The 25,961-nt window shown below is 43.7% G+C and overlaps 1 protein-coding gene across 1 annotated transcript in view; it reads right to left on the reverse strand.

The window, feature by feature from the left end:
- Positions 1-11,374: 11,374 nt before the first annotated feature.
- PDE6D (phosphodiesterase 6D) overlaps positions 11,375-25,961 on the reverse strand; it is a 53,373-nt gene continuing 38,786 nt past the window's right edge. The window contains exons 2-5 of the mRNA XM_072796671.1: positions 15,402-15,490; positions 14,643-14,768; positions 13,866-13,971; positions 11,375-11,957 (exon numbers count right to left, since the gene is read on the reverse strand). Coding sequence (XP_072652772.1) covers positions 11,876-11,957; positions 13,866-13,971; positions 14,643-14,768; positions 15,402-15,490 — 403 coding nt within the window. The 3' untranslated portion in view covers positions 11,375-11,875. The remainder of the gene's footprint in view (positions 11,958-13,865; positions 13,972-14,642; positions 14,769-15,401; positions 15,491-25,961) is intronic.

The raw sequence follows: 25,961 nt of genomic DNA on the forward strand, positions 1-25,961 counted from the left end.
CCGCATCGGGCTCCCTGCTCAGCGCAGAGCCTGCTTCTCCCTCTCCCTCTGCTGCTCCCCCTGCCTGTGCTCTCTGTGTCAAATAAATAAATAAAATATTAAAAAAAGAAAAGAAAAGGATGTGGGTCATGAGTTAGGCCCAGGGCTGCCTTAGTGCCCCCGTCTGCCCCCCGCTCCCTGCATCCTCCGTCCCAGCCGCCTAGCCTCGCCGCTCAGCCTCGCCCCACCAAAGGCTGCCTTCGGAAGAGCCCGCTTTCCTCTAGCCCCGAGCCCAGCACCCGCTTACCACCGCCTGGGGCCTGGGACCTGTTCTCCGGCCCGGCCCGGGGCACATCCTCGGCCGCCCTGAGTCTCTGCAAGGGCAAGGGCAGGGCGGCCCCTACGGCCCACATTGGGAGATTTGCGGGGGACGGGCTCCCCCTGGTGGGCGTAGAGGAACTGCAGGGGCTCTGCGGGGCTTGGTCAGTCCAGGAAAGAGCCCCGCGGGGGGCCCAGCCCCAGGGGACGCAGCCTCAGCCACCCCTACCCCGACAAAAAGTCCTTCCCCCGCCCACTGTTTCTGGAGCCCCAGTCAGACATGAGGGTCAGGGGCCATCGTCCAAGCCTTCCCTCTGGGCGGCTGATCTGGTCCTTCTTTTCCTCAAGGCCTGGGGTCCTCTCCAGAGCGGGGAGCTGAGGCCAGGGTCGTTCCTCCTGAGGCTCAGGTCTATCTTGGGTTTGGCCACCTGGGCTCCCTCTTGCTTAACCCATTCAAATGCTTGGTGTGCACGGCACCTTCCTAGGGCAGGCCCAGCTCTTGGTCCTCTCTGTGGGCTACTCACAGTGACTGCTGACCCAAGTCACTGGTCCAGGGGCCTCAGGGGCATGGAATGGGGGGGCAGGAGTTCCGAGGCCCCCCTCCCCCCGCTGCTCTTCCTGGCACTCTCCGAGCTGCCCATCAGGCTACCCTGGGCCCGAGTGCCAGCGTCTGGTGCCACCCCTCCCCGGCAGCTCTTGCTGGCCTAGGGGTCCCAAGACCTAGATCCCCAATGCCCAGCCTTCTTCAGCCCTGCCTCCTGTGTGGCCTCCTCTGTCCTGGATACAGGCCAACCCTGCCTGCGTCAGGCTCTGGCTACTTCCTGGTCCCTGCTTCCTGGGGACAGAAACCCTGGTCCTAGCTTTACTTGGGGTGGCCCAATTTTGTAGGGGGCTGCTTGTCAACCCCTAGCTCCAAGCCCTTGAAGGCAGGGTAAGCCAGCCAGGGAAGGGGCCAGGGCTCTCCTCAGGCTTTGCTCTCTAGAGACCTCAGACTCCACTCACGGGGTCCACTCTGAGTTCAGAGAGGTGATGAAAGCTCAAATTAGGAAACACAGCTGAGACGTCCTAAGGCTGCCTGCGCCGCTGACCGCATATACTAGGGGAATGATACACACATTATTTACGGAGAAGGCCTAGCAGCCTGCGACTGGCGTGGATTCTGTGAGCTCCTAGGCATAGCCAAGGGACCCGGCTTGGAGGGTGTCTGTCGTCATGAGCTCTCCGTCAGTGCTGCTGCCCGTAGCAACAAGAGGTGCCAGGTGGTCACTTGAGACAACCTCATTTCACATGCATCCGAGCCGGGGCCAGCTGTGAGGCTCTTGGCAGGGAGCAGATCTCTCGCAGGAAGGAGCTGCAGGTGAGGCTTCCATAAGGTTCCAGGGTACATTTGCTGTTTTGTCACCAGCAGCCGTCCCATCACCCTTCTCTTGGTAATAATCTCCTGAAATGGTGTCCAGTTTGACTCCTAAAGAACGTTCCCTCCCCTATTCTCAATCCAATCCAGGGGCTGAATATGCCATTTGGTCTCCACCAGTCAGGTCCCAGGAACCCCTGGTTATACTGATTGGCTTGGGGTTGGCACATGACCTTAGTTGATCCAATCAGAGTGAGTCCTGGGATTCTTTTTTTTCCTTTTTAAAGGAAGCTCTATGGGCACCTGGGTGACTCAGTGGTTGAGCCTCTGCCTTTGCTCAGGTCATGATCCCCAGGACTTGGGATTAAGTCCCACATTGGGTTCCCTGCATAGAGCCTGCTTCTCCCTCTGCCTGTCTCTGTCTCTCATGAATAAATGAGTAAAATCTAGCCCAACATGGTTTTACAACTCAGGACTCTGAGATCAAGAGTCACAGGCTCCACCACTGAACCAGCCAGGTGCAACCTCCTAGCATTTTTTGATTGAGTTGCTGGGAAGGGGAGAAGTTTGGGCCTGGGTAGTGAACCTTGAACTTAGGGTGATGTAAAAGGTGGAGACTGCAGCTCACACAGATTGGAGAGCTGAGCTGAGAGGCAGAGGGACCCTAAGTTCTATGCCATTGCTTAAGTCTCTGGGTTGAGTTTTGCCTAACACTGCTCCAATCTTTGGACTTTTCTATTAGCAAGTCCGTGCCTTTTCTCCTGATTTAGGCTGGTTCAAGTTGGGTTTTCTGTTGTCTGTAACTGAGTCATACTAGTAGACCAGAGAATAGTGGGCTCCAGCCTCTAATCTCTAAAGCTAACCAGACCTCCATGAACAACAAAGATAGCTTGAGGAGGAAGGAGTGCAGAGGTGTGGGCATTGTATTTTTGGTGTAGTTTCCAGGTTGAGGGGGAAGAGAGGGAGGTGAATCAGCCTCAGATGCTGTGATGCTCATGGTTCATTTCTCAATAGGATCGCACAGTACTGCTGGACTCATTTGCAGTCAGGTATGTGGGGCGTGGCGTGGCCCAGTCATCTGAACTGCCCACCTTGTATCCACTGCCTGGAGTCCCCCTTTCCCTCTCTCCAGCCTGCAGTGCTCTCTAGTCCTCTGACCTCCCAGGAACTCACTGAACTTACAGTGTTCCCACCTATGCTTCATAACCAAACACAGTCTCATTGGACTCGGGGCGGGGGGAACCCCCATCTTCACGCAGCCTGGCACCTCCCAAGGTATTCCTGAAAGGTTAGATCCATCTCATTTGGCAAAGTGCTGGGGTAAGCAATGGGAAGGGCTTTCCTTCTGCAGAACAGAACAGAAGGAAAGCAGACTCCCTGAGTCTTTTTTTTTTTTTTTTTAAGATTTTATTTATTTATTCATGGCAGACACACACAGAGAGAGGCAGAGACACAGGCAGAGGGAGAAGCAGACTCCATGCGGGGAGCCCGACGTGGGACTCGATCCCGGGCCTCCAGGATCACGCTCTGGGCTCAAGGCAGACGCTAAACCGCTGAGCCACCCGGGCTGCCCTCCCTAGGTCTTTACATATGAAGGAATCTCTAAGAGGAAAGTTTAGCGTGCAGCTCATTCTAAATTTGACCTGGAATTTTAAAATTTAAATTCGATTAAGTAACCTATAGTGTATTATCAGTTTCAGAGATAGAGTTTAGCGATTCATCAGTCTTATATAACACCCAGTGCTCATTACATCATGTCCCCTCCTTTAAGGACTATCATATAGTTATTCCCCTGCCCCCCCCCCCCCGCAGCACCCCTCAGCCTTATAGTTTCTTTTTTTTTTTTTTAAAGATTTTATTTATTTATTCATGAGAGAGAGAGAGAGAGAGAGAAGCAGAGACACAGGCAGAGGGAGAAGCAGGCTCCATGCAGGAGCCTGACATGGGGCTCAATCCCGGGACCCAGGATCACACCCTGGGCCGAAGGCAGGAGCTTATACTGCTGAGCCACCCAGGCTGCCCAGCCTTATAGTTTCTTATAGTTAAGAGTCAGTTATGATTTGTCTCCCTCTCTGGTTTCATCTTATTTTGTTTTTCCCTCCTTTCCCCTATGATCCTGTTTTGTTTCTTAAATTCCACATATAAGTTAAATCATATGATAATTGTCTTTTTCTGACTTCTCTTAGCATAATACCCTCTAGTTCCATCCACATCATTGCAAATGGAAAGATTTAATTTTTGATGCCTGAGTAATATTTCATTGAATTTATTTATTTCTTTACAGAAAGCATATTAACATACTGAAGGACATTAGTTCAGAAACAGCTGATCTGTACAACAAGGACCACCCCCCCGCCCCCCAGGGCTCAGGGAATGTTTGCTGAAGTCAATAGATGATAGGAAAGGATTCCCTTGGGAACCAGTTCCATAATCTGGCCCATAGAATCCTGTATGGGCCTCATGTAGGCTTCCTCAGCCTCAGGTGGGGCCCTATGACCCTTGTCAACACAGCCTAAGAGGTGGTTCGTGTCAGGAGGTTTGGGCGTAGCAAAGGGTAGAAATGGGTAGAAACCTTTCTGGAAAGCATTTGACCCTATATGTCAAGTTCTTTTGTCTTAGAAATTCATCTGAAACTCCTGCTGTATCCTAGGAAAACTTCTACCCCTTCCCAGAGGTGTTTTCTGGGTCTTTCTCATCAATCTGCCCACAATGTCCCAAGTGTGACTCCTGTGGTTTCCACTAGAGCCTGAGGTTGTGACCTGCTGGATATGATGCTGGGCAGACATTGAGTCTTGGGAAGATACTGAGGCTGGATGGGTTCCAGCCCCATGGGGGGAGGTGACAGTGGATTCTACAATTCTGACCCTTTCGTCAACGCTGTCCTTAGCCAGCTTTGAGGGCCAGGTGATCATTCTATTAGTCAACCTCTCAGTAAGCACCCCTCACCAGGAGATGTTCATTTCTTTCCTTGGAGATAGTGTGGTCTGAATCCATTTTAAAGACCCTAGCCTCAAAAAAAAAAAAAAAAAAAAAAAAAAAAAAGACCCTAGCCTCAAATGAGTCCCATTATTAGGTAGGCAGGATGTCTATTATTTTCCTGCTCTGCTCAGGGGCCTGCCAAAATCACAAAATCTCTTGTTGGGATTTTTTAGATGCAATGACACTTTTTAGATGTGGCACTCGCAGTGGCCATTTGCCACTAAGGCCACTTGCCACTGAGGCTAAGGAGGGGCCTGTGGGCAGAGGCAAGATTTTTTTCAGCAAACGATTGTGTACCTCCTTCAAAACACCATCAAATCCACACCTGAGGTCTCAGAATTCTGTGCCAGAAATGTTTGAGGATTATTAAGATCGTAAAACCTCTTGAATATCAAAAATATCTTCTTTTAAGTAAATGTGAACCCTCCAAGAAAAGCCTTAGCCTAATTGTACCAGACGTATTGCAGATTGTTGCTGAATACAAGCCAATTAAAAGACAGTAACAACTAGACAATCTGCCAGAGGACAGGATTTGGATTCCAATCCTGACCAAGGGCTGGGCTCTGAGTAAACAGTGTGTATGTCCAACAACATAGCAGGAAAGGAAAGAAATGACCATTATCATATAAAAAAGTGAAATGAAATTTTGAGTTCTATAAAGAGGTAGTATAGCTTGTACACACCTTAATTACACAGGGGTGCCCTGTGCACCACATTAAAATATCATAATGTATGGATCTAAGGCACATACTTTAGCCCCAAATGAATTAATAATTATATATAAAATATTTAAGTGATAATAATCTTGCTTATCTTCTTATAATTGAGAGCTATTTGGGGGGTGATTTGAATAAATCAAGTCATTTAAAAAAGCCACTCTAAGAAATTTGAATAAATGCCTTCTTTGCCTTTGAAAACATTTTCTTTAATACATACAAGAATTCAAAAGCATTCCATGGAACCAAGAGCTGTCTCAGGGCTCAGAGAGGGGGCAGTCAATACCCACTTGTTGCTGTAGAGATGGTAGTATGTGCATGTGTTTCTAACCCTCTGAAAGGTGTACTTTAAGGAAACTCTACGCCCAACATGGTGCTCAAACTCATGACCCCAAGATTGAGAGCTGCATATTCTACTGACTGAGCCAGCCAGGTGCTCCTGAAAGGCATAGTTTTAAACTGAGGGCTATTGCACTTCAGGGCCTCAGGGTTGTGAGTTTGAGCCCCATGCTGGGGGTAGAGATTCCTTAAAAATAAAATTTTAAAAAAGCCCAAAAAACTAAGTGCCTACCTACTAGAGGTTCCTGAACGTTCTCTGTTCACAGCACACTTGGGGTCTCGGTAATTTTTTCACAGTGCAACTAAACCAAAATAAAAACCAATTAAAAAATTATGTAGTTAGGTCCAAACAAATCGTTAAGTATTTATATCCTTACCTAGTGGCTGTCTTATTTTGGAAAAAGAAAAGCCACATAAATTGAGAGGAAAAATATTTTCATTTTATTTATAATCACAATGACTTTCTGTCATTGTGTGCCTGCTGAGCACTGCACAGCTTCTCAAACCTTAGAATCAGGTTGGACACAACCACCCTCATTTCTTGTTCACATTGACCTTTTTTTTTTTTTAAAGATTTATTTACTTATTTTAGAGAGAGTGTGAGCGAGCAAGTACAGCTGGGAGAGGCAGAGGGAGAGGGAGAGAATCCCAAGCAGACTCCATGCTCAGTTGGAACCAGATGCGGAACTTGATCCCATGACTGAGATCACGACCTGAGCTGAAAACAAGCATCGTATGGTTAACCGACTGCATCATCTGGGCACCCCCGTTCACGTTAATTTTTCAGGGGTACTTATCACCGAAACATCCAAGAATTCAGTTTCTCATAGATATCTCATAAAAAAGAATGTAGTGCAGTACAATGTAATGTTGAAACTGAACTTTCTTGGCTAATAGTGAGCAGTGTACAAAAGACTTCCTGAATTGCTGCATTTCCCCTGAAAATTAAAATATCCTTTGTCACCCTTGTGGATTTGCTGCAGTGCCTGGGGGTGCCTCGGTGCACAGTTTGGGAACCAAATGTCTTCATCAAATCTCTGTTTCTCACCTCATTCCACTTCACCCCTCGGTTTATTCAAAACTATGGTCAAAGCTGCTAGTTTCAAAGCAAGTAAAAGCACCAAAAAAACTTGTTAAGCCAGGTTAGGTCTTCACTTTGAGGACTATTTTAACAGTGTATTTTGAGAACTGCAAAACAATGACCAAATCACTAGCAAGTTCTAAAAGTGAACTGTTTGATACAGAGGGATTGGCGACCAGATGTACATTTTGCATTTCCGAGCTCTTTTTGGCCCAGATGCGAAGGATACATCGGAAGGGAAGGCAATGCTGTTGGTCAAACAGGCCCCAGGTGGTTATAGGAACTGCAGCATGAGTTCCTATAAAGCTCGTCACCGGGCCATGGTCTGGATTGCAGGGCAGCCCACTCTCCCCGCTAACCTCCAGGAAGTGGTTGTCAGCCTTGACATTCTCTTCCTGCCCCTGAACCTGGTGTCTGTACCTGCCCGTCTCACCCTGGCCCGGGAGGAAGTGTGGTGAAGGCAAGTGGGGACGTCTGCATCTGACCTCTGTGGTCTACTTCCTTCTTATTTCTTCTCTTCCATCCTACGCCAGGCTGAAAAGGCAGGTTGACTCCTGGCACAAGGAGTTCTTTGTTGTGAGTAGACCATCGTGTGTGCCACACCTGGTTCTTGGTTTGTTGATAGGTCAGAGGACTTTTTTCAAGCCTGGCTTTCCATGGGTGTTGGCTTGCTGGGGGCTCGTCCATCCTGTTTTGGTGGTCAAAAGCTGGATGCTGACTTCCTTCCATTCCTTCTCGCACCGGGCGGATGCTGCCATTGCACAATCCTATTTCTTCAGAGCATTGATTGCCATCTGAAATTATTTGCTTCCTGTCTCTTCTCATTAGAATATAATGATAGGGACTTCCTTGGTCTTGTCCAGCAAGTAATGCATTTAAAACAGTGTCTGGTACATAAAAACTGCTCAATAAATATGCGTGGAGTGAATGCATGATGTGCATAAAGCTTAAAGAATTTGCACATAGGGACAAGTTACCCAAGAAATAAATTTTTAAATATAAGGTTTGTGGGGCACTGGGGTGGCTCAGTGGTTGGGAGTTTGCCTTCTGCTCAGGGCATGATCCCGGAGTCCTGGGATTGAGTCCTGCATCGGGCTCCCTGGGAGGAGCCTGCTTTCCTCTCTGCCTGTGTCTCTGCCTCTCTGTGTGTGTCTCTCATGAATAAAGAAATAAAAGGGATCCCTGGGTGGCGCAGAGGTTTAGCGCCTGCCTTTGGCCCGGGGCACGATCCTGGAGACCCGGGATCGAGTCCCACGTCGGGCTCCCGGTGCATGGAGCCTGCTTCTCCCTCTGCCTCTCTCTCTCTATGTGACTATCATAAATAAATAAAAATTAAAAAAAAATGAAATAAAATCTTAAAAAAATTTTGCACATAGAATGTTCTCAATATACAATAGCTAAAAAAAAAAAAAAAAAAAAAAAAAAAAAGAAAAGAAAAGAAAAGAAAAAAAGAAAATCCGCTAACAAACACTTAGGGACAAGGTGGTTAGAAGCGAATGAAGAGCCTACAAGGAGCAGAACTCCCAGGATCAGGAAAGGGGCTCCCTAAGTGCAGAATTTCCAGAAGTCAGAAGGATCAAATGCAGCTAACAAAGCAGAAAGGACCAGAAGGGGCGGTGGATCAGTGTTCATGGATGCTTTGGAGGAAAAAAGGCCACTGGCCAGAGCCAGACAGACATCAGTGGTTGAGGAGTAAATGAGAGGCAGGGAGTGGAAAGAGTGAGTGGAGAAAATCCCCAGGAGTTTGGTTATTTATTTATTTATTTATTCATTTTTTTTTTTTTTTAGTTTGGTTATTTAAAAAAAACCAAACATTTTACTTATTCATGAGAGACACAGAAGAGAGAGGCAGAGAGACACAGGCAGAGGGAGAAGCAGGCTCCCCTCAGGGAGCCCGATGTGGGACTCGATCCCGGAATCAGGACCTGAGCCAAAGGCAGATATCAAACACTGAGCTACCCAGGTGTCCCCCAAGGAGTTTGGTTCTGCAGAGGAGGATGGAACAGGAGCCATAGATGCTGCAGGATTGAGGGAAAGCCTTTTTCTTTTTTACTTCTTAAGAGATTTATTTATTTGAGAGTGTGAGCCAGGGAAGGGGTGGAGGGAGAGGGACGGAGAGCAGCAGACTCCCTGTGTGTGGAGTTCGACAGCCCTGAGATCATGACCTGAGCTGAAGTCCAATGTTTAACCAACTGAGTCACCCAAGTGCCCCACAAACCTTATATTTAAAAATTTATTTCTTGGGCAGCCCTGGTGGCTCACCAGTTTAGCGCCGCCTTTGGTCCAGGGTCTGATCCTGGAGACCCGGGATTGAGTACCGTGTTGGGCTCCCTGCATGGAGCCTGCTTCTCCCTCTGCCTGTCTCTCATGAATAAAATCTTAAAAATATATATATATTTCTTAGAGTAACTTGAACATGTTTTGCAGGCTAAAAGTCAAAGGATTCAGAGAAGAGAGGGCTTTCCTGGTTTTTCTGAAGTGTAATTTTTTTTTCCATTTTCATTTATTTCTTCCTTCTTGTAAATTCACTGTGTGCTTCCCTTATGCCAGGGCATTTATAATTCCCTCTATTAGAGACAAATCTCAGGCAGGCGGTTTCTTCACACGTATGCATATAAGAAGAATTTTTTTTTTAAAGATTTCATTTATCTATTCATGAGAGACACAGAGAGAGAGAGGCAGGGACATAGGCAGAGGGAGAAGCAGGTTCCCCGGGGGGGAGCTCAATGTGGGACTCGATGCCAGGACTCCGGGATCATGACCTGAGCCAAAGGCAGACGTTCAAACACTGAGCCACCCAGGTGTCCCCTAGGAAGAATGTTTAAGTGTGGCCTGAATGTGGCTAGATAGATTGATCCCCTTTGGCAGACGTGTCTTCCCCCAACCTCCTCCTGCCTAACTAGGGTCAGATTCAATGCTCAACACATACCCATCAAAAAGTCCAAAATACTGGTACATGACGACTTCAGTTTATCATACAGCCACCTGTGTACATGTATACGTCTCTAACATTTACTTACAGCCTCTATCAGTATTTCTCAAAGTATGGTCCACAGAATGCCTGTGTCAGGATCACCTGCTAGAGTTCTGGGCCCCCCACCTACTGAATCCGAATCTCTGGGGGTGGGGCAGGTACCTGTAAATGTTTGTGAACCAGTGGCTGTACACCGTGGCAGGCCTGGGCTGTCTGCCTATCTTTTGGAACATTCTGTGGCCTTTGATGTAGCTACAAATCCCCCAGCTCTTCAGGCATTTAGACCTGCACCCACTCTACCAGAGAGGATGCTGCCCTACAAGGGCCTTCGTCCTCACAGTTCTTGTGTCCTCTCCTTTTGCTGTGTTCACCCCAGTTGGTACCTCTCCCCTCCTCCTCCTCCCACCATAGCTTTAGCCAAATGATCAACACTGCCTGAGCAGATGCATTGTTGCCTGAAGAGATGGTAAGTGTCTAAGAATGACTGGGCTATAATTTTTTTTTTTCTCAGACCAGCTGGCAAAGAAGTGTGTCCCTGACAGTTGTAGTTGGGTGAGTGAGTGGGGGAGGGCAGCAAAGGAGGCACTAAGCCGGTGGAAAGGCTGCGCTGGGGGCAGCCTTTCTCCGTTGGGAGGTGTCCAGTTCCTGGAGAGCCTTCCCTGCTGGAATTGTGGGGAGCAGACATAGTTTAGGAAAAGGAGATGGGTTCACTCTGAGAGAAGAGATGGCATTTCCAGAAAGCAAAAGGAAATCTGGATTCATTTTAACTGTTTTGTCATCCAATCTTGGTATTTAAAACTTAGCTTCTGAAGATGACAGCCCTCAGGTGAGGAATGGAATTATCAAGGAAAGATGGCGATAATCCACTAAAAATGTACTTCTCCCCACCCACAGATTCAAGCAGACATTTGGTAACAGACAAGACTCTTGTGCCAAAGAGGGTGCATCTCTGGGTATATTTTCCCCTCTGGCCTCAGACCTTACTACAGTGTGAATTGGAAAACCTTTAATTGCTGGTATTTTATAAAGACAGTGAAGGCTGCTGGTCTTCCCCCAAAAGTGGGTAAGTTCCCCCAAAAGAACCCTTCTCTCTTAGGTCAGACTTGCAGGCATCCAGTTACCATCCTCTCTCCCACACTGGCTTCCTCTTCCTGGGTTTTAAGGCCTCCCAAGACCCTACCCCATCCCAGATGCGTTCCCATCCTTCTCCACATGACTTTGGGGAGATCTTTTCTCCATTCTGACTTCTATTCTCTCATGTAGAATAGAAGAGTTTCTACTCTGCTAGTTTAGAACTTCTACCCTTTCTGGAAACCTCTTGGACAAAGGTACATTATAAAGGTATGAAAAAAGCTAAAAGCAACAAACAAAAAAACAAAGGGTGCATCTACGTTGTGGACGAAAACCACTACATATTACATATCAGCATCATGGGTCTTGTTTGGGTACGTTGTACATTCTTGAAAAGCAGCAACTGAAGCATCAGGAACCACAAGATCTAGCAGTTGATCTCTGGAGTAAAATATAGTTGTGATCCTACGGTCTGATAAATGTCTTTCTTCACATCACAGGACCAGGTTCATATTCCAGAAAAAGTAGAGATGAAAGCAGTGCCATGCTAAAGACTGTAGGAATATTTTAATTCATATGTTTTAATTCATTATGTAATAATAATATCAGTCTATTTTACAAGGTAAATGTATGAGAATGTATGAAATAGAAATTGCAGGAAAAAAACTAAACAGAAGTCAGGAATATGATTTTTTCCAAAACCAGGGGCCAAAGGAAGATGTGTTGCCTGTAGGGCCCAAGGAGGAGGCATGAAGGGGGCAGGAACAGCATTGGCTCTCGTGGTAAGCGTTTGTCCCTGTGTCACCCTGGGAAGGAGTCAAAGCTCACCCTCTGGCCTGGTCTGGGGTTGGGAGTTTAGTCTGGTCAGTGGAAGATGGCGGCTTGGAAGGAAACAGCCATCTGGTTATCTATACAGAACTGGTCCCCTGGTGGCCGCAAGTGGGTTTTGTATAGGGAATTAGGGGTCGAAGTGTCAATAATCAAATGTGTGGAGGAAAAAAGTAAACAGTTTCCTCCTTTCCCCCCCAAAACCCAAATTCTTGAAATGCACACACATTCTTCTCTCAAACGTAGAAAAGTCTCACTCTGGATGTGCTTACGAGAAGATCGTCGTCAAAAAATTTTGTCTCTATGATAACATTCCCACTATAAGTAAGAAGAGAGGGCAAAAGAGTGAGTGTGTTAGGCAACAGATTTCATTTGCACAAAGTGGTTTCAATTTGGCTTTGCTGGGCCCAGGGACATGCACCCACTTAGAACCCTGGCTTGGGGACGGACACTAAATCTATGTCTAAATGGGGTTAGAAGTCTAATGTGACATTTAACTTTGTGATTGTTTTCTCCTCAAGTTCAGAAAACAGAAGAGTATGTCTTAATCCTTGATATATGTAAAACCCTCAGCAGAATGCTCTGCACACAGGGGTGCTTATAGATAGGACTTAAACATTTTTTTTTTTTCATATGACTGACTTTTGATATACACGGAAACCTGCAGTCCTCAGGAGTGGTATCTTTCCCTACAATACCTATTCTGGTGGCAGCTGTGGGTTGGTCTTTCCGCATTTATTCTCATCACTTTGGGTAATAGCACTCTGCTCTTCTTTTGGGGACCCACCCCATCTCCAGTCCATGTGTCAGTCAAGTAACCTCTCCTTCATCTGGCAAAAGGGTGGGCACAGGATATAATTTGGGCCAATCAGACCCTCTCCTCAGAGCAGGATCCTTCCTATGGCTGCTCCTGAAGGAAATCATCCATGCATGGACCCCTGCCATCTGTATCTCTGGAGCTGCCCGGGTCTCAGCACCATCCCTCCTGCCCCCCTCTCCCTGCTTTAGCTCTGTTGTATCTGCTGGAGTCATATCTATGACTTACAGCCAAAGAACCCCAAATGACTCACTTGTATTGCATAGAATGGAATTTCACTTTTCTTGGTGGGTATCTCAGTGTTTTCAAACCAAACAACTCTTGAACCAAGTTAAGGGCAACAGAAGTACTATTTTTGGGTTCCAAAAAGTAAAATATGATATATGACTTAAATAGCCTAAATATGTTATCATAGACTTACTGGTTTTAGTACCTGAAAGAAATTGGGCCTGGCCAAGGGAGAGTCAAATGATGGCTAATAAAATATAAAAAATGCCCTTCTATATACTCCCTTGTACTTTCCCAAGGTAATTAATAGCCAGCAGAGACATTTTTGCTGGTAATTAATTATAAAATAGGTACATAAGAAACTCAAGATTTAATTGGCTAACAGAATATAAAAATACTTACTGTTGTAATTAAAAATATATTAAAGACTTATAAAGTAAATAGATTCTTTTTATGTTCAGCATGGCTTTCACCAAGGATCTGTTTAAAGGGACAACCCAACATTACACAATTACCTGTGTGAATAACTCATTATTACACACTAGTACTAAAACCTTTGAAAGTCTAATACCCTTTCCCTAGAGAAAATGGAAGGTGGGCCATTACTGATAGTGTTTTTGTATAAAGGACAAACTATTTTTTGAGCAGGAAGCATAAATATTAAAACGGTAAGGTAGTTTCTAAAAAACTATAACCAAACATTATCCTCTAAAACAAAATTAGAACTTTGCCAGATGCCATTAAAGGCCATTCAAGAAAAGTACAGAGTATTAGAAGTTTGGTAATTAGGAAAGTCTGCAAATAAGCCTAGATTTCAGAGAGAGTACATGCCCATTTCCTTCCACATCATCTTGGTTTATCCTCACTATACCTCTGTGAGATAGAATTATTAATTCTATGTTTAGAGAGGAGAAAAATAAGGCCAGAGAGGTAAACATTGTTCAAGATTGCACATCTAGTCAGGGTTAATCAGGAATTTAGTCTAAAGGTCTAAACTAAAGTTTATTTTTTCCACTTGATCACACTATCCTTTTCACATGACAGAAGTCAGTAACCTGTAAGCTCGAATACCCTTGGATACTCTTTACTCTTATTTTCAGCCTGGATTGCCTGCTGAACAGCCCTGCCAGGGACTCCTGCTTCTAGACATACTCCACAATCCCTGTGGTCTGCTCACTCACGTTAGCACACTGGCGGGCATCATCTGGGACTCAGGCGCTGCCTCTATCAGGGATTGCCAGGTGTTTGTGGAGTTAGGGATCACAAAGCCAAACTCGAAGAACCATTCTGAAGGAAGAAGGTAAAGCTGGTGAGACAGTCTCAGGGCTCCTAGTCCACCCCCCACAAATGAAGCCATCATAAACCTCCCGGGTCAGAGGCATAAGAAAGATCATGAAAGGCCCCTCAGGCTGTCCTCTGGACCACACCAGAGACTCGTTCCCTATGCTCTAGGGTCTAAAGAACTAGGCCACTGGGTGGATATAGTATAAGCAACGCTTTCTTAGAAGCAGGCTATATGTATGTGATAAACAGAAGAACAGAATAGGCCTCTTACTTGGAGTTTCAGCTCTAAGACACATATGTGCACTCTTACAGTTCACAGTGGAAACTCACTGCAGTGGACTTGCCAGTCAGAGCCATAGGAGGCTGTATGGAGAGCACTGTGCAGGCCCTCAGCAGCAGCTTCCTCGTGACCATGTTATAATTCGCCAGGTATAAAGCAGGCACCAACCCCAGGCCCACCAGTGTCAGAAACCCTTTTGTTGGGCTCAAAGCCCCTTGTCATTGCCAGTTTTGTTTTATTTTTGGTGGGGCCCCCAGTCTCGCAGGGTGTAGGAATCACAGCACAAACTGAGTTGCAAAATGAGTGTTACCAAAGCAGTGCTTTAGTTTACTGGGTCTTGCCTTTTTCCCCTGTCACCCTAAGTGTGGCTTCCAGGCACTAGGCCACAGAATACCTTCTAGGCATTGCCCTTTGAAGTAAACTTTTTGTTCCAGGCGGAATTTTTCCATTTGCTCTGCTGAAGAGAAGTTCAATTCTCGAGACACTGCCTTGCACTTGAGGATTTTCTTGGGAACACGGGCTGGTAAAGAAAAAGAAATATTGAAGCCATTCTAAATGAAAGTCACAGAGATAGCTACAGAGATAGTGAGAGAGAGAGACACCAGCAGGGAGTAGAGGAAGAAGAAGGCAACCCCATGCCAGGCTTGATCCCAGGAGCCTGGAACACAATCAACTGAGGCACTCAGGTGCCCCAGAATTATACTTTTTAATTAAAGGCAGAGGTCCCCAGTTGGTCAAGTGCATCTGCCTGAAAGATCTTTAAGAAACACCAGATGTAGTGCATTCATGGGCTTTCCCTAGCTGCTCTCATCAAGGGAAGGGCTGAATGGGCACCTTCTTTACTATGTTCTGTTGGTTTTAACCTCTTAGATTTTCTTTTATTTCAGAGAGATAAAAATGCAAATTTTCTTTAGGAAAAAAAGTTGAGAGCTTAGTTTATATTTCTGGGTATATTATAATGCTAAAATTTCAGCACAAAGTAGGTTTTGGGAAGTGAGAGAAGAAAAGGCAGGAAAAGAACTAGGAATTTCAACAACACATGCTGTGCCCACAGGGGTTTGCCCCCCATTGGGGTCCACATTAATTTAGCTCCCTGATGCTTAGACCATGCTAACGAATTAGAGCCCTGTGCAAACAAAGGGTTGGAGAATACCTTCATGCTCCACTCCAGGGACAGACAAGTCTTCTGTTCCTTGCCACAGTATCTTTCCTGTCTCAGCATCCCGGAGGTTCATCCAATTTCTGATCAAATATATTAAGGAAAAATAATGCACGGGAAGTGACTTTTACTTTGTATTTCAGGTGTATTCTAGCTCTCAGATTTGCTCCTACCAACTCCTGTTTACTTTTTAGCAAAGTCGGCCTATCTGCTAAGTGCCACGAAAGCAAATAAGAATGTGTAGGAGGGTCCAAAGGACATCTAAAGGAAGATCTTAAGCAGAGACCCAGTAGAGATATTTTTATGTACAACAGGAAAATCAACGACTCTATACATCTAGAAATTGCAAAAGAGAGAAAATGAATAGTGCAAAATTAAAAACTTTCCAACAGAATCAGTCTAGTGAAGATAAAAGACCTAAAGAAACAGGTAAGAGAAGTATCCCAAAAAATGACTCATGCAGACCACACCCACAGTGAGGATCATAGCCCCAAGTTTTACTCACAAGTCCAGAGTTCTCAAGTACCTGTTTAATGGCCTGCTCTTAAATATCAGAGACTAGCCAAGGATCACGAGAAACTGAGGAAAGCATTTACTATGAAAGACAGACCAAAACGAAGAGAAAAAAGGAACTCAGAGGAAAGAGACTACAGAGGAAGACACAAACTTTTAAAAAGAAGCATTAAAAACAAAATAGCCAGGGGCAGCCCCGGTGGCTCAGCGGTTTTAGTGCTGCCTTTGGCCCAGGGCATGATCCTGGAGGCCCTGGATGGAGTCCCATGTCGGGCTCCCTGCATGGGGCCTGCTTCTTCCTCTGCCTTTGCCTCTCTCTCTCTCTCTCTCTCTCTCTCTGCCTTTCATGATTAAATAAATAAAATCTTAAAAAAAAATAAAAACAAAAATAAAACAGCCAGAGCTAACATAACTCTTACAGACACTAAAAATTATATACAATTGAATTTTGCATATTTTAGGTGATTTTCTCTGGCTCAAGGTCACAAATTTTGAGGCTAGTCCATTGATAATCTCTTTTTGTTATAAAATGCCTTCTAACTTAAGTAGTTCTATTTTCTAGTTTCTGTACTGTTCATCATACAATAAATAAGGGACTAATAACAATGAAAAAAAAAAGAGCAGAGAACAAAAAAGAATGCTAGAAAAATACACATTTTGGTAAGCAGAACCAAACAACTCAATGCAAGGGTTTGAGGACAAAGTTTTTCTGAACTCTTTCAGAAAGAAAAATAAAAAGCCACAAAGAGAGAAAACAAGAGAATAAGGATACAAAAACTGGATATAAGTCTAAGAAGTCCAAAATCTAACAGGAGTTCAAGACAGAACAAGAAAGCAAGGAGAGGAAGTTATCAATTAATTAAATCAAGAAAATGTCCCAGATTGAAAGGTTCTAGCAAGTGCCCAAGTCACATCATGGGAACTTGCAGAACATCAAGGTTAAAGTGAAGCTTCCAGAGGGAAAACAAGTTGTCACATAAAGGGTCAGAATCAGAGTGGGGGAAAAAAATCAGAGTGAATCACACTTTTCAACAGGGACTCTGGAGGATAGAAAAATGATTTTCCCCTTAAAATTCTCAGGGAGGGCAGCCTGGGTGGCTCAGTGGTTTAGTGCTGCCTTCAGCCCAGGGCCTGATCCTGGAAACTCGGGATCGAGTCCCAGGTCAGACTACCTGCATGGAGCCTGCTTCTCCCTCTGCCTGTGTCTCTGCCTCTCTCTCTGTCTGTCATGAATTAATAAATAAAATCTTAAAACATAAAATAAAATTCTCAGGGAAATTCCTGAAACTAAAAAAAGATTTACTTTCTCAAGAAAACATGATAATGGGCAGCCTGGGTGGCTCAGCGGTTTAGTGCCGCCTTTAGCCCAGGGCGTGATCCTGGAGACTCAGGATCGAGTCCCACGCATGGAACCTGCTTCTCCCTCTACCTGTGTCTCTGCCTCTCTTACTCTCTGTGTGTCTCTCATGAATAAGTAAATAAAATCTTAAAAAAAAAGAAACTAATAAAAATATGCTTCTTCAAAATGACAAGGAAGACAAAGGAAGAGATGATACTGGATCCAGGAAGTAAGGGATCTAAACAAGAGACAGGTGAAAGAGGTCCTCTGAATGACTGTGAAGGAGACTTCAGAATAATAGCTTTATAGCAAGCCTGGAAGGTGACAGGTCAAGGGCCCAGACAAAAGGAAATCAGAATGAAATTCATTGAATATTTAATGTATTTATATGGAAAGGTTTATACAGTTAGGAACATTTCAGGGTTAATTAGTGAGAAGCACAGAAAATCTAAGCAAATGAATAAAAAAACCAAGACAATAATTAACAGGAAAAAAAATCAAAGGAAGTATTGGAAGAAAAAGTAGTTATAGTATACTAATGGCATCATTGCAAACAGTATTGCTATAAGTCATAATAATAAAAACATGGACTATGGATCCAATATCATCATCCTGGGAGGATGGGGGAAGGAGAAGAGCATATATGTGTGGTCAGGCAGAAAGTGCTGGGAAAGAACAAAACTCATCTTCCATAGTGGGAAGTCAATAAACAATGCCTAAAACAGAGACATTAAGACATAGCCACAGTGTGCAATTCAGAAATATGAAGATAAATACCAAATAAATCAGCTAGAAATTGAAAATAGCTTTTTCTGGGGAGTAGAAAATAGGAATGTGAGGATACAGAACTTAGCTCATCATTCAAAACCAGGTAGATTTGACTCTGAATAATACACACACAACTCTGATAGATAAAAACACTAAATTTAAAAAGATAGTCCTGAGTTTTTTTTAAAACAATGGACAGATAAAAAGAAAAATCAATATTATCTATACATGGAGGCTGTCTGAGAAAAATGGTTAATATTTGTAGAGACTGAGCTTCAGATAAGTCCAGTTGATACAGTTTCCAAGTCTTTCTTTTTCCCTTTTCTTTTTGCTGTCTAGCAACCAAACCCTCTTCCCAACAGTACCCTGCAGCCTCCATGCCACCATGGGAGACAGCGACTGCTATGCATTACTGTAACTAGAAGATCTAAATCCTTCCCTCCATAGCCTGGTGCAGTGAAGGGCAAGCACATGACCTAAGCATGGATGCCTGGGTACCAGCTCTGGGGCCTGGTCACACAGGACTTGAAGAAAAATCAATAGTAGTTCTTCAGGATAGCCCAGCAGGTCATGCTAACCCAAACTTTCCTGCTGTGTGGCTGCTGCTGCAGGCTCTTGTCTTCTGACTGTCAGTCGTTCTGAAACCCCAGGGAGCCTTCCATCTTTCCCATTGTTTGGGTAGCCAGCAGTGCTGAACCCAGAGCAACGTGGTTGATTAGTATCACTATGTGTGTCATGGTACAGTTAACCCTCTGGAGAGATTCTAGTAGGTTTTGCTGCTACTAGAGAAAAGTCATGAAAAATAACCAAGGGTTATCCAGTAGAATGCCTTGAATGAGGGATACCCTAGTTTCCTGTGCCCTCAACCTGTTTGTACACTGCTCCCTCCTGGCATGGACCTATTTTTGCTTTGAGGTTGTGTTGGTTGTGCTATTCTCCTCTTGGTGTGTGCAATCCTAACAAAGTCTCCTTGCATGCTCATTATATTACCAGATACTGCTGCTCTTATACACCTATGTGGTTTTTTCTCTGCTTCATATTTTGAAATTCCACTTTTTTTAAACATCTAAATTCAAAAGCAAGTTCCAAGTATACATACTTACTTAGATCACATTTTTTAAAATCACTTTTTAAAAAAATTAATTATTTTTATTTTTAAAGATTTTACTTATTTTTTCATGAGAGACATAGAGAGAGGCAGAGACATAGGCAGAGGGAGAAGCAGGCTCCCCGTGGGGAGCCTGATGCAGGACTCCACCCCAGGACCCTGCGATCATGACCTGAGCCAAAGGCAGATGCTCAACCACTGAGCTACCCAGGTGCCCCCATATCTTCTTTTTAAAGTAAGCTCTACAAAAAAGAAAAAAAAAAGTAAGCTCTATGCCCAATGTGGGACTTGAACTCACCACCCCAAGATCAAGAGTCGCATGCTCTACCAGCTGAGACAGCCAGGCATCCCCAGATCACATGTTAAAATTCTAATGACTACAAATATACTTATCTATTCAGGGGTCTTCATATATGAAGAGAAAGCTTCCCCAACTGGAGAAATGAAACAGTATATACCACTGCTCTAGCAAGTCCACTCTGAGCTCAGATCTAAACAGAACTCTTTTAGATTTTTCAGAAGATACAGCACTCATTTAACCTGTTCTGTACATGCTTTTCATTCTTTTCTACAGATAGTCTCCCAGGTACCAATATAGCCACACCGGACAGCAGATTTTCTTAAACAACGAAACTAAAATTAGTCTTAAAGTTTCAGGCTCTCATACAAGTGGGGCATTCTAGCAAAACTACTGCAAGAAAAGCTCGGAAAAGGGGCTCCCTTCATAAAGCAACAGCTAGATCGGATCTAGCAGTTTCCAAAAAAAGCATTACTAAAAAAAAAAACAAAAAAAAACAAAAAAAAAAAACAAAAAAAGCATTACTGCTGCCGGCCCAGGTCAGCAAAGAAAAGCCTGGCACCAGAATTTACTCTTCAGCCTATCAAAGGATAGAAAGAAAAAAGTCTCAAATGAGAGTGTTCTCTCTGATAATTAGTGGATAGTGAATTTAAGATTCCTCCATTTTACAGCAAGGGAGAGGATGCTAAAAATACATGGCTCATCTCCTTAACATAAGCACCTCTTCTCTTTATAAATAATCAGTTTCAGGATTTAATTATCTTTCTTGGAAATATACACTTAAAAAAATATTTTGGCTAGTTCAACAATTAAGTATTTCCTGCATATACCTTAATCTGGAAACCTACCAGTGTCTGTATTGTGTGCTTCATTGTATAATCCTAACAAAACCTATAAGATTTTACTCTCAATAAATACAAGATTGAAGAAATATAAACAGAGTTCCATCCAATGATGTTGGAATGGAGGCTTAGAGGCCCTCTAATTTCTGTAAGTTAGGGGTGAAAAGGAACACTTTATTTTTTATTTTTTATTTTAAAATTTTTTTATTTATTTATGATAGTCACAGAGAGAGAGAGAGAGAGAGGCAGAGACACAGGCAGAGGGAGAAGCAGGCCCCATGCACCAGGAGCCCGACGTGGGATTCGATCCCCGGTCTCCAGGATCATGCCCTGGGCCAAAGGCAGGCGCCAAACCGCTACGCCACCCAGGGATCCCGGAACACTCTTAATTCATGGCAGAGATGCAGCCATTTGGGAAGAGCTTTATAAGTCATAAAAATACAAATCCATGACAGCCCAGTAGCAAAAATAAATAAAAATTATTAAGGTAGATATCTTAAAATAATAACCACAAGGAAAGATGGTCCTCAAAAGAGGAAGCATATTTTGCTAAAAATGTTGCAAATGAAAAGTAAGCTTTAATGGCTGATCATCAACTGGCTGAAAACATTTTTGTTTTAGCAGCTTTTTGTTAACTAGATTTTTCAGAGAAAAAGAGCCTGAGTTTTAAGACTCAAAGGTCAAGTCACTTCAATCTTGAGAGAGGAGAGGATTAGGTGGACAAGCTTTAAGGAGGGGGGCTGGAGGACTATTTATAAATACCACCTTCTGGGTCAGCCAGGTCTTTTCTCATTTAGAAGCTCCCAGGTGATTTATACCCAGGGTGAGCACAAAGGAACATTCCTTTACTATGGGAAGCCTCTGTTCAGAGAGCTGTTTTCAGTAGCTTCTTATTGGAACCAGGCGGACAAAAGCAGCACACTCTCATATGTAAAAGTAAGAGCATGTTAAAAATAAGCTTCAGTTTGGAAACAATAAGTTCCAGAAAAAAAATCAATAGTTTGTAGAGTGTGGAGCCTTAGGAAAGGTAAAAAAAGGAGTAAACTAAGATACACATGGAAGAATGAGAGTCACTTGGTTCCACACAGAAGGTTACATAAGTTTTCTTATGTTTTAAATAGCTGCGACCTGGTATGATTTTGGTCCAGTGCGGGGGTTGGGGGCAGACCTGAGGTAAAGAAGGCCGTCAGGGGGGTGGTGGTGGAGTGGGAAGCGAAGGCTTGGGGACTGGAAGAAACCAGTCAGATGAACGAGGGATGGGGTAAATTTCCTTGAGATGTGAATGCAGGGACTGGGACAGAAGAATTTAAAATACTTAGTCATCTAGAAGCATTTTGGCATGCATACAACCTTGATTTTTATATATTAAACAGAACAGATCCACTATACATAGCAGTACATCACTGGCCAGTTGAGAGGAGAGACAGGAGGGAGATTAGGGGAGAGGAAGAGAGAGCGTAGAGAGGAGGAATGGGGAAGCTAAAGAGGGAAAGAGGAAAGAAACATGGAACATACAAACAGAGGGAGAGAGAGAGACATACACAAGGGAAGGAGGGAAAGAAAAAAAAAAAGACACTGAGAAAGAGACAAATAAAGATGCCCACATGTAACCGAGAGGCCAGGATAAAAGAGAACAACAAGGAAGAGGCTCAGGAAGTTCAGAGACGAGATTCTAGTTTTTCCTGCTTGAATCTTGTATTATAGAGCTGTCCTGGTTAGTGGCTTTCATAGAATGGTTTGAAATTGATGGGTAGGAAGACTGTCCCCCCTGAAAATGTTAATTGGCTAATTCATAGTTTCTTGTAATTTATCATTCAAACTAGTACTTTTGAGAATGAAAAGGTGCTAACTGGACAGCACACTTAAATGAGTTGGTTCATATAAGGTGCTTAGAACAGTGCCTGGGCATCTAGTGAGCAGAGTGTTGTTATGAATCCATCATCCTCTCCTATCTAGGATCCTGATGGCTTTCCTCGCTTCCAGTCTTTTTTTTTTTTTTTTTTTTGGTGAGAGAGACGAGCTAGCGAGCCAGGGCGGTAGGCGCAGAGGGAGAGGGAGAGAATCCCAAGCAGGCTCCACACTCAGCAAGGAGCCGATGCAGGGCTTGATCTCACGACGCTGAGATCACGACCTGAGCTGAAATCAAGTCAGATGCTTAACCAATTGAGTTACCCAGGTGCCCCTCCTAGCCTCCTCTTTGAATCCATTCTCACAGAAGAAGATAGTTTTATAAAATCTGTGAATTAGAAGTTAAGCCCCAGTTTTCCTTTGCACTTAAAAACAAAATTCAAGTCCTTTGTATGGTTTGCAAGGTCCCCAGTCTCTATGCTCCCACCATAATGGGCTCCTTTCTCTTTCTTCAGCACACTAGTGTTTCTTCTATCCATGAAGCCGCCCGACTGCTCTTGCCCTTATTTTTCACATCCCCAGATCCTGGCTTCAGTGGCACCTCCTCAGAGAAACTCTTGGGGCCAGTCTACCGTATGGTCTCTGAATCCAGATCTGCCTGACTCCTAAATTGGGGCTCTTTCTGTGCACCCATGCCAACCCTGGCTACATCCTGGCCTCCCCTAAGCAGACAGTTTGTACCATCTCCAACTACCCTGAGAAGAGGCTAAACACTGCTTCACCTTTGCTATGGTCAAAGACATTCAAAGGATCCTTCCAGATTGATTCAGGTCTCTCCATATACCTGATCTCAAACTATCATTCATTCAGTAAGTGGTTATTGAAAACCTACTATGTGTCAGGTATTAACATCAAAATGCATGTAAAAAATCTGGGCAATATTATTTCATAGGAAGTGACAAACGTGGAGGGGGACAATATTTCTATATTTATGTATTATTTTATAAACTTATGGTCTTAACTATGTAGGTAAAATATACATTTGTCTATTCTACATACATCCCTTTTAAAAATATTTTCATTGGAATATTAAGAGATTGCCTTATATTCAGGGTTTCCTTGTATTTGGGCATTATTCTGATAATTTTGTGGATTTCCTCTACAAAACCAAATAACTTATTCATTTACATCCTTCAAAACAATTCATACTCAAGCTAGATAATTCTCAGTGATACTGAGATAATTATCTAATGATATTAACTCAGTTCCTGATTACTAATCTAGGGATAGAAGATCTATATTGTATTATTTCAATTCCTAACAATTTACCAGGAAGAGAATTGGTTTATCAAGTGTTATTCTGTTCTAGCCCTTCCTGAAAAGTAAACTTTAGGTTTATAGAAAAGTTATAAAATAGTAGAGTTCTCATATACCCCAGACTAGTTTCCCCCTATGATAGACATCTTACGTTTGCCACAACTAATGAACCATTACTGATACATTGGCACTAACTAAAGCCTACAGTTTGTTCAGATTTCCTTAGTTTTAATTTAATATCCCTTTTCTGTCCCAGGATCCCACATTACATATAGTTATCATGTCTCCTGAAGCTCCTCTAGGCTTCTGAGAGTTTCTCAGATTTTCCTTTTTTTTAATGACCTTGACAGTGTTGAGTAGTATTGGGTCAAATATTTTCTGGGTGCCTGCCAGTCAGGGTTTGTCCGATGTTTTTCTCATAATTAGGCTGTGGTTGTGAGTTTTTAGGAGGAAGACCATTGAGATGAAGTGCCATTTTCATCCCATCATGTCAAGATTATTATGTACTATCAACATGATTTATCAGTGCTGACGTTGATCTTGATCTGAGGTGGTGCTTGTCAGGTTTCTCCACTGTAAATATACTCTTTCCCTCCGTTCCATATTGTTCTCTTGGAAGGAATTCACTGTATGCAGCCCAAAATAAAGGAGTGGGGAGTTATGCTCTATCTCCTATGTGAATTATTTGGAATTCTGCAGTGGAGATTTGTCTCTTTTCCCACTGATTTTTTTTTTAAGATTTTATTTATTTATTCATGAGAGACACAGAGAGAGGCAGAGACACAGGCAGAGGGAGAAGCAGGCTCCATGCAGGGAGGGAGCCCGAGGTGGGACTTGATCCTGGGACTCCAGGATCGCGCCCCGAGCTGAAGGCAGGGGCTCAACCGCTGAGCCCCCCAGGCATCCCTCTCCCACTGATTTTTAAAATTCAACTATTTATTTATATCAGGCCAGTTGCTTTTATTATCAAGTGACTGTGCTCTGATACCTAACTTTTTATCTCCAACATGAAAATATTTTAACAGGGAATCCCTGGGTGGCTCAGCGGTTTGGCGCCTGCCTTTGGCCCAGGGCGTGATCCTGGAGTCCCGGGATCGAGTCCTGCATCAGGCTCCCTGCATGGAGCCTGCTTCTCCCTCTGCCTGTCTCTGCCTCTCTCTCTGTGTGTCTTTCATGAACAAATAAATAAGATCTTTAAAAAAAAAAAACTGATTAAAAAAAAAAAGAAAAGAAAAAAGAAAATATTTTAACAGTAAACAACCTGCTTAAAAATATTTAGTTAAGGGGCTCCTGGGTGGCTCAGTGGTTGAGCGTCTGCCTTTAGTTCAGGTCATGATCCTGGGGTCCTGGGATCAAGTCCTGCATCAGGCTCCCTGCAGGGAGTCTGCTTTTCCCTCTGCCTAGGTCTCTGCCTCTCTCTCTCTGTGTCTCTGTGTAAATAAAATCTTAAAAAAAAAAAAATTAGTTAAGATGCTCACCTACAAGTCTCAGGGATTAATTTGGGTTATGGGATTAAGAACCACATGCTCTATGTTGGCAAATTGAACACCAAACAAACAAACAAACAAACAAAAAGCCACATGCTCCTCTGAATAAGACAGGCAGGTACCCGGGAATGCTCATTTTATTTTATTTTAAAATTTTTTGAATGATTATTTATTTATTTATTTATTTATTTATTTATTTATTTATTTTAAAGATTTTATTTATTTATTCATGAGAGACACAGAAAGAGAGAGAGGCAGAGACACAGGCAGAGGGAGAAGCAGGCCCCATGCAGGGAGCCTGATGTGGGACTCGATCCTGGGTCCCCAGGGTCGCGCTGGGCTGAAGGTGGTGCTAAACTGCTGAGCCACCCGGGCTGCCCTGAATGCTCATTTTAAAAAGCAATTCTCGGGCAGCCAGGGTGGCTCAGCGGTTTAGCACCACCTTCAGCTCAGGGCCTGATCCTGGAGACCCGGGATCGAGTCCCACATCGGGCTCTCTGCATGGAGCCTGCTTCTCCCTCTGCCTGTGTCTCTGCCTCTCTCTCTCTCTGTGTCTCTCATGAATAAATAAGTAAATCTTAATTTAAAAAAATAAAAAAGTAAAAAGCAATTCTCATGTGCAACACAGTTAAGATATCACTCAATTAGCCTTTATAATCTAATATACAATGACTAGAGTAATACTCCTAAAACACAAACTGGATCATATCATTACTTCCTCTTAAAAACTTTCAAAAGATTTTCACTGAGAAAAGTCCTAACTTTTTAGCTTTGCATTTTAAATTCTTTACCTTGTGGCCGCCCCAATATCTCTCTTGCCACCCTTTCTGCTGCACACTCCTTCCTACTCCCTATTCTCATCTAGGCACAGGGGGGATACTCTGCCCTCGTGCATCCCTAGGCTCTCTGGTCAGCATGGACACTGGACACTCATTTGAAGTCTTTCCCAAGAGCAGCCAGCAAAATCAAAAGAGCTGAATCACTTTTTGGGGACCCAATCAGGTGTTATGATCACCACATGGCACACCAGACAT

Source organism: Canis lupus, chromosome 24 (assembly GCF_048164855.1).
Source record: "Canis lupus baileyi chromosome 24, mCanLup2.hap1, whole genome shotgun sequence".
Classification (NCBI taxonomy): Eukaryota; Metazoa; Chordata; class Mammalia; order Carnivora; family Canidae; genus Canis; species Canis lupus.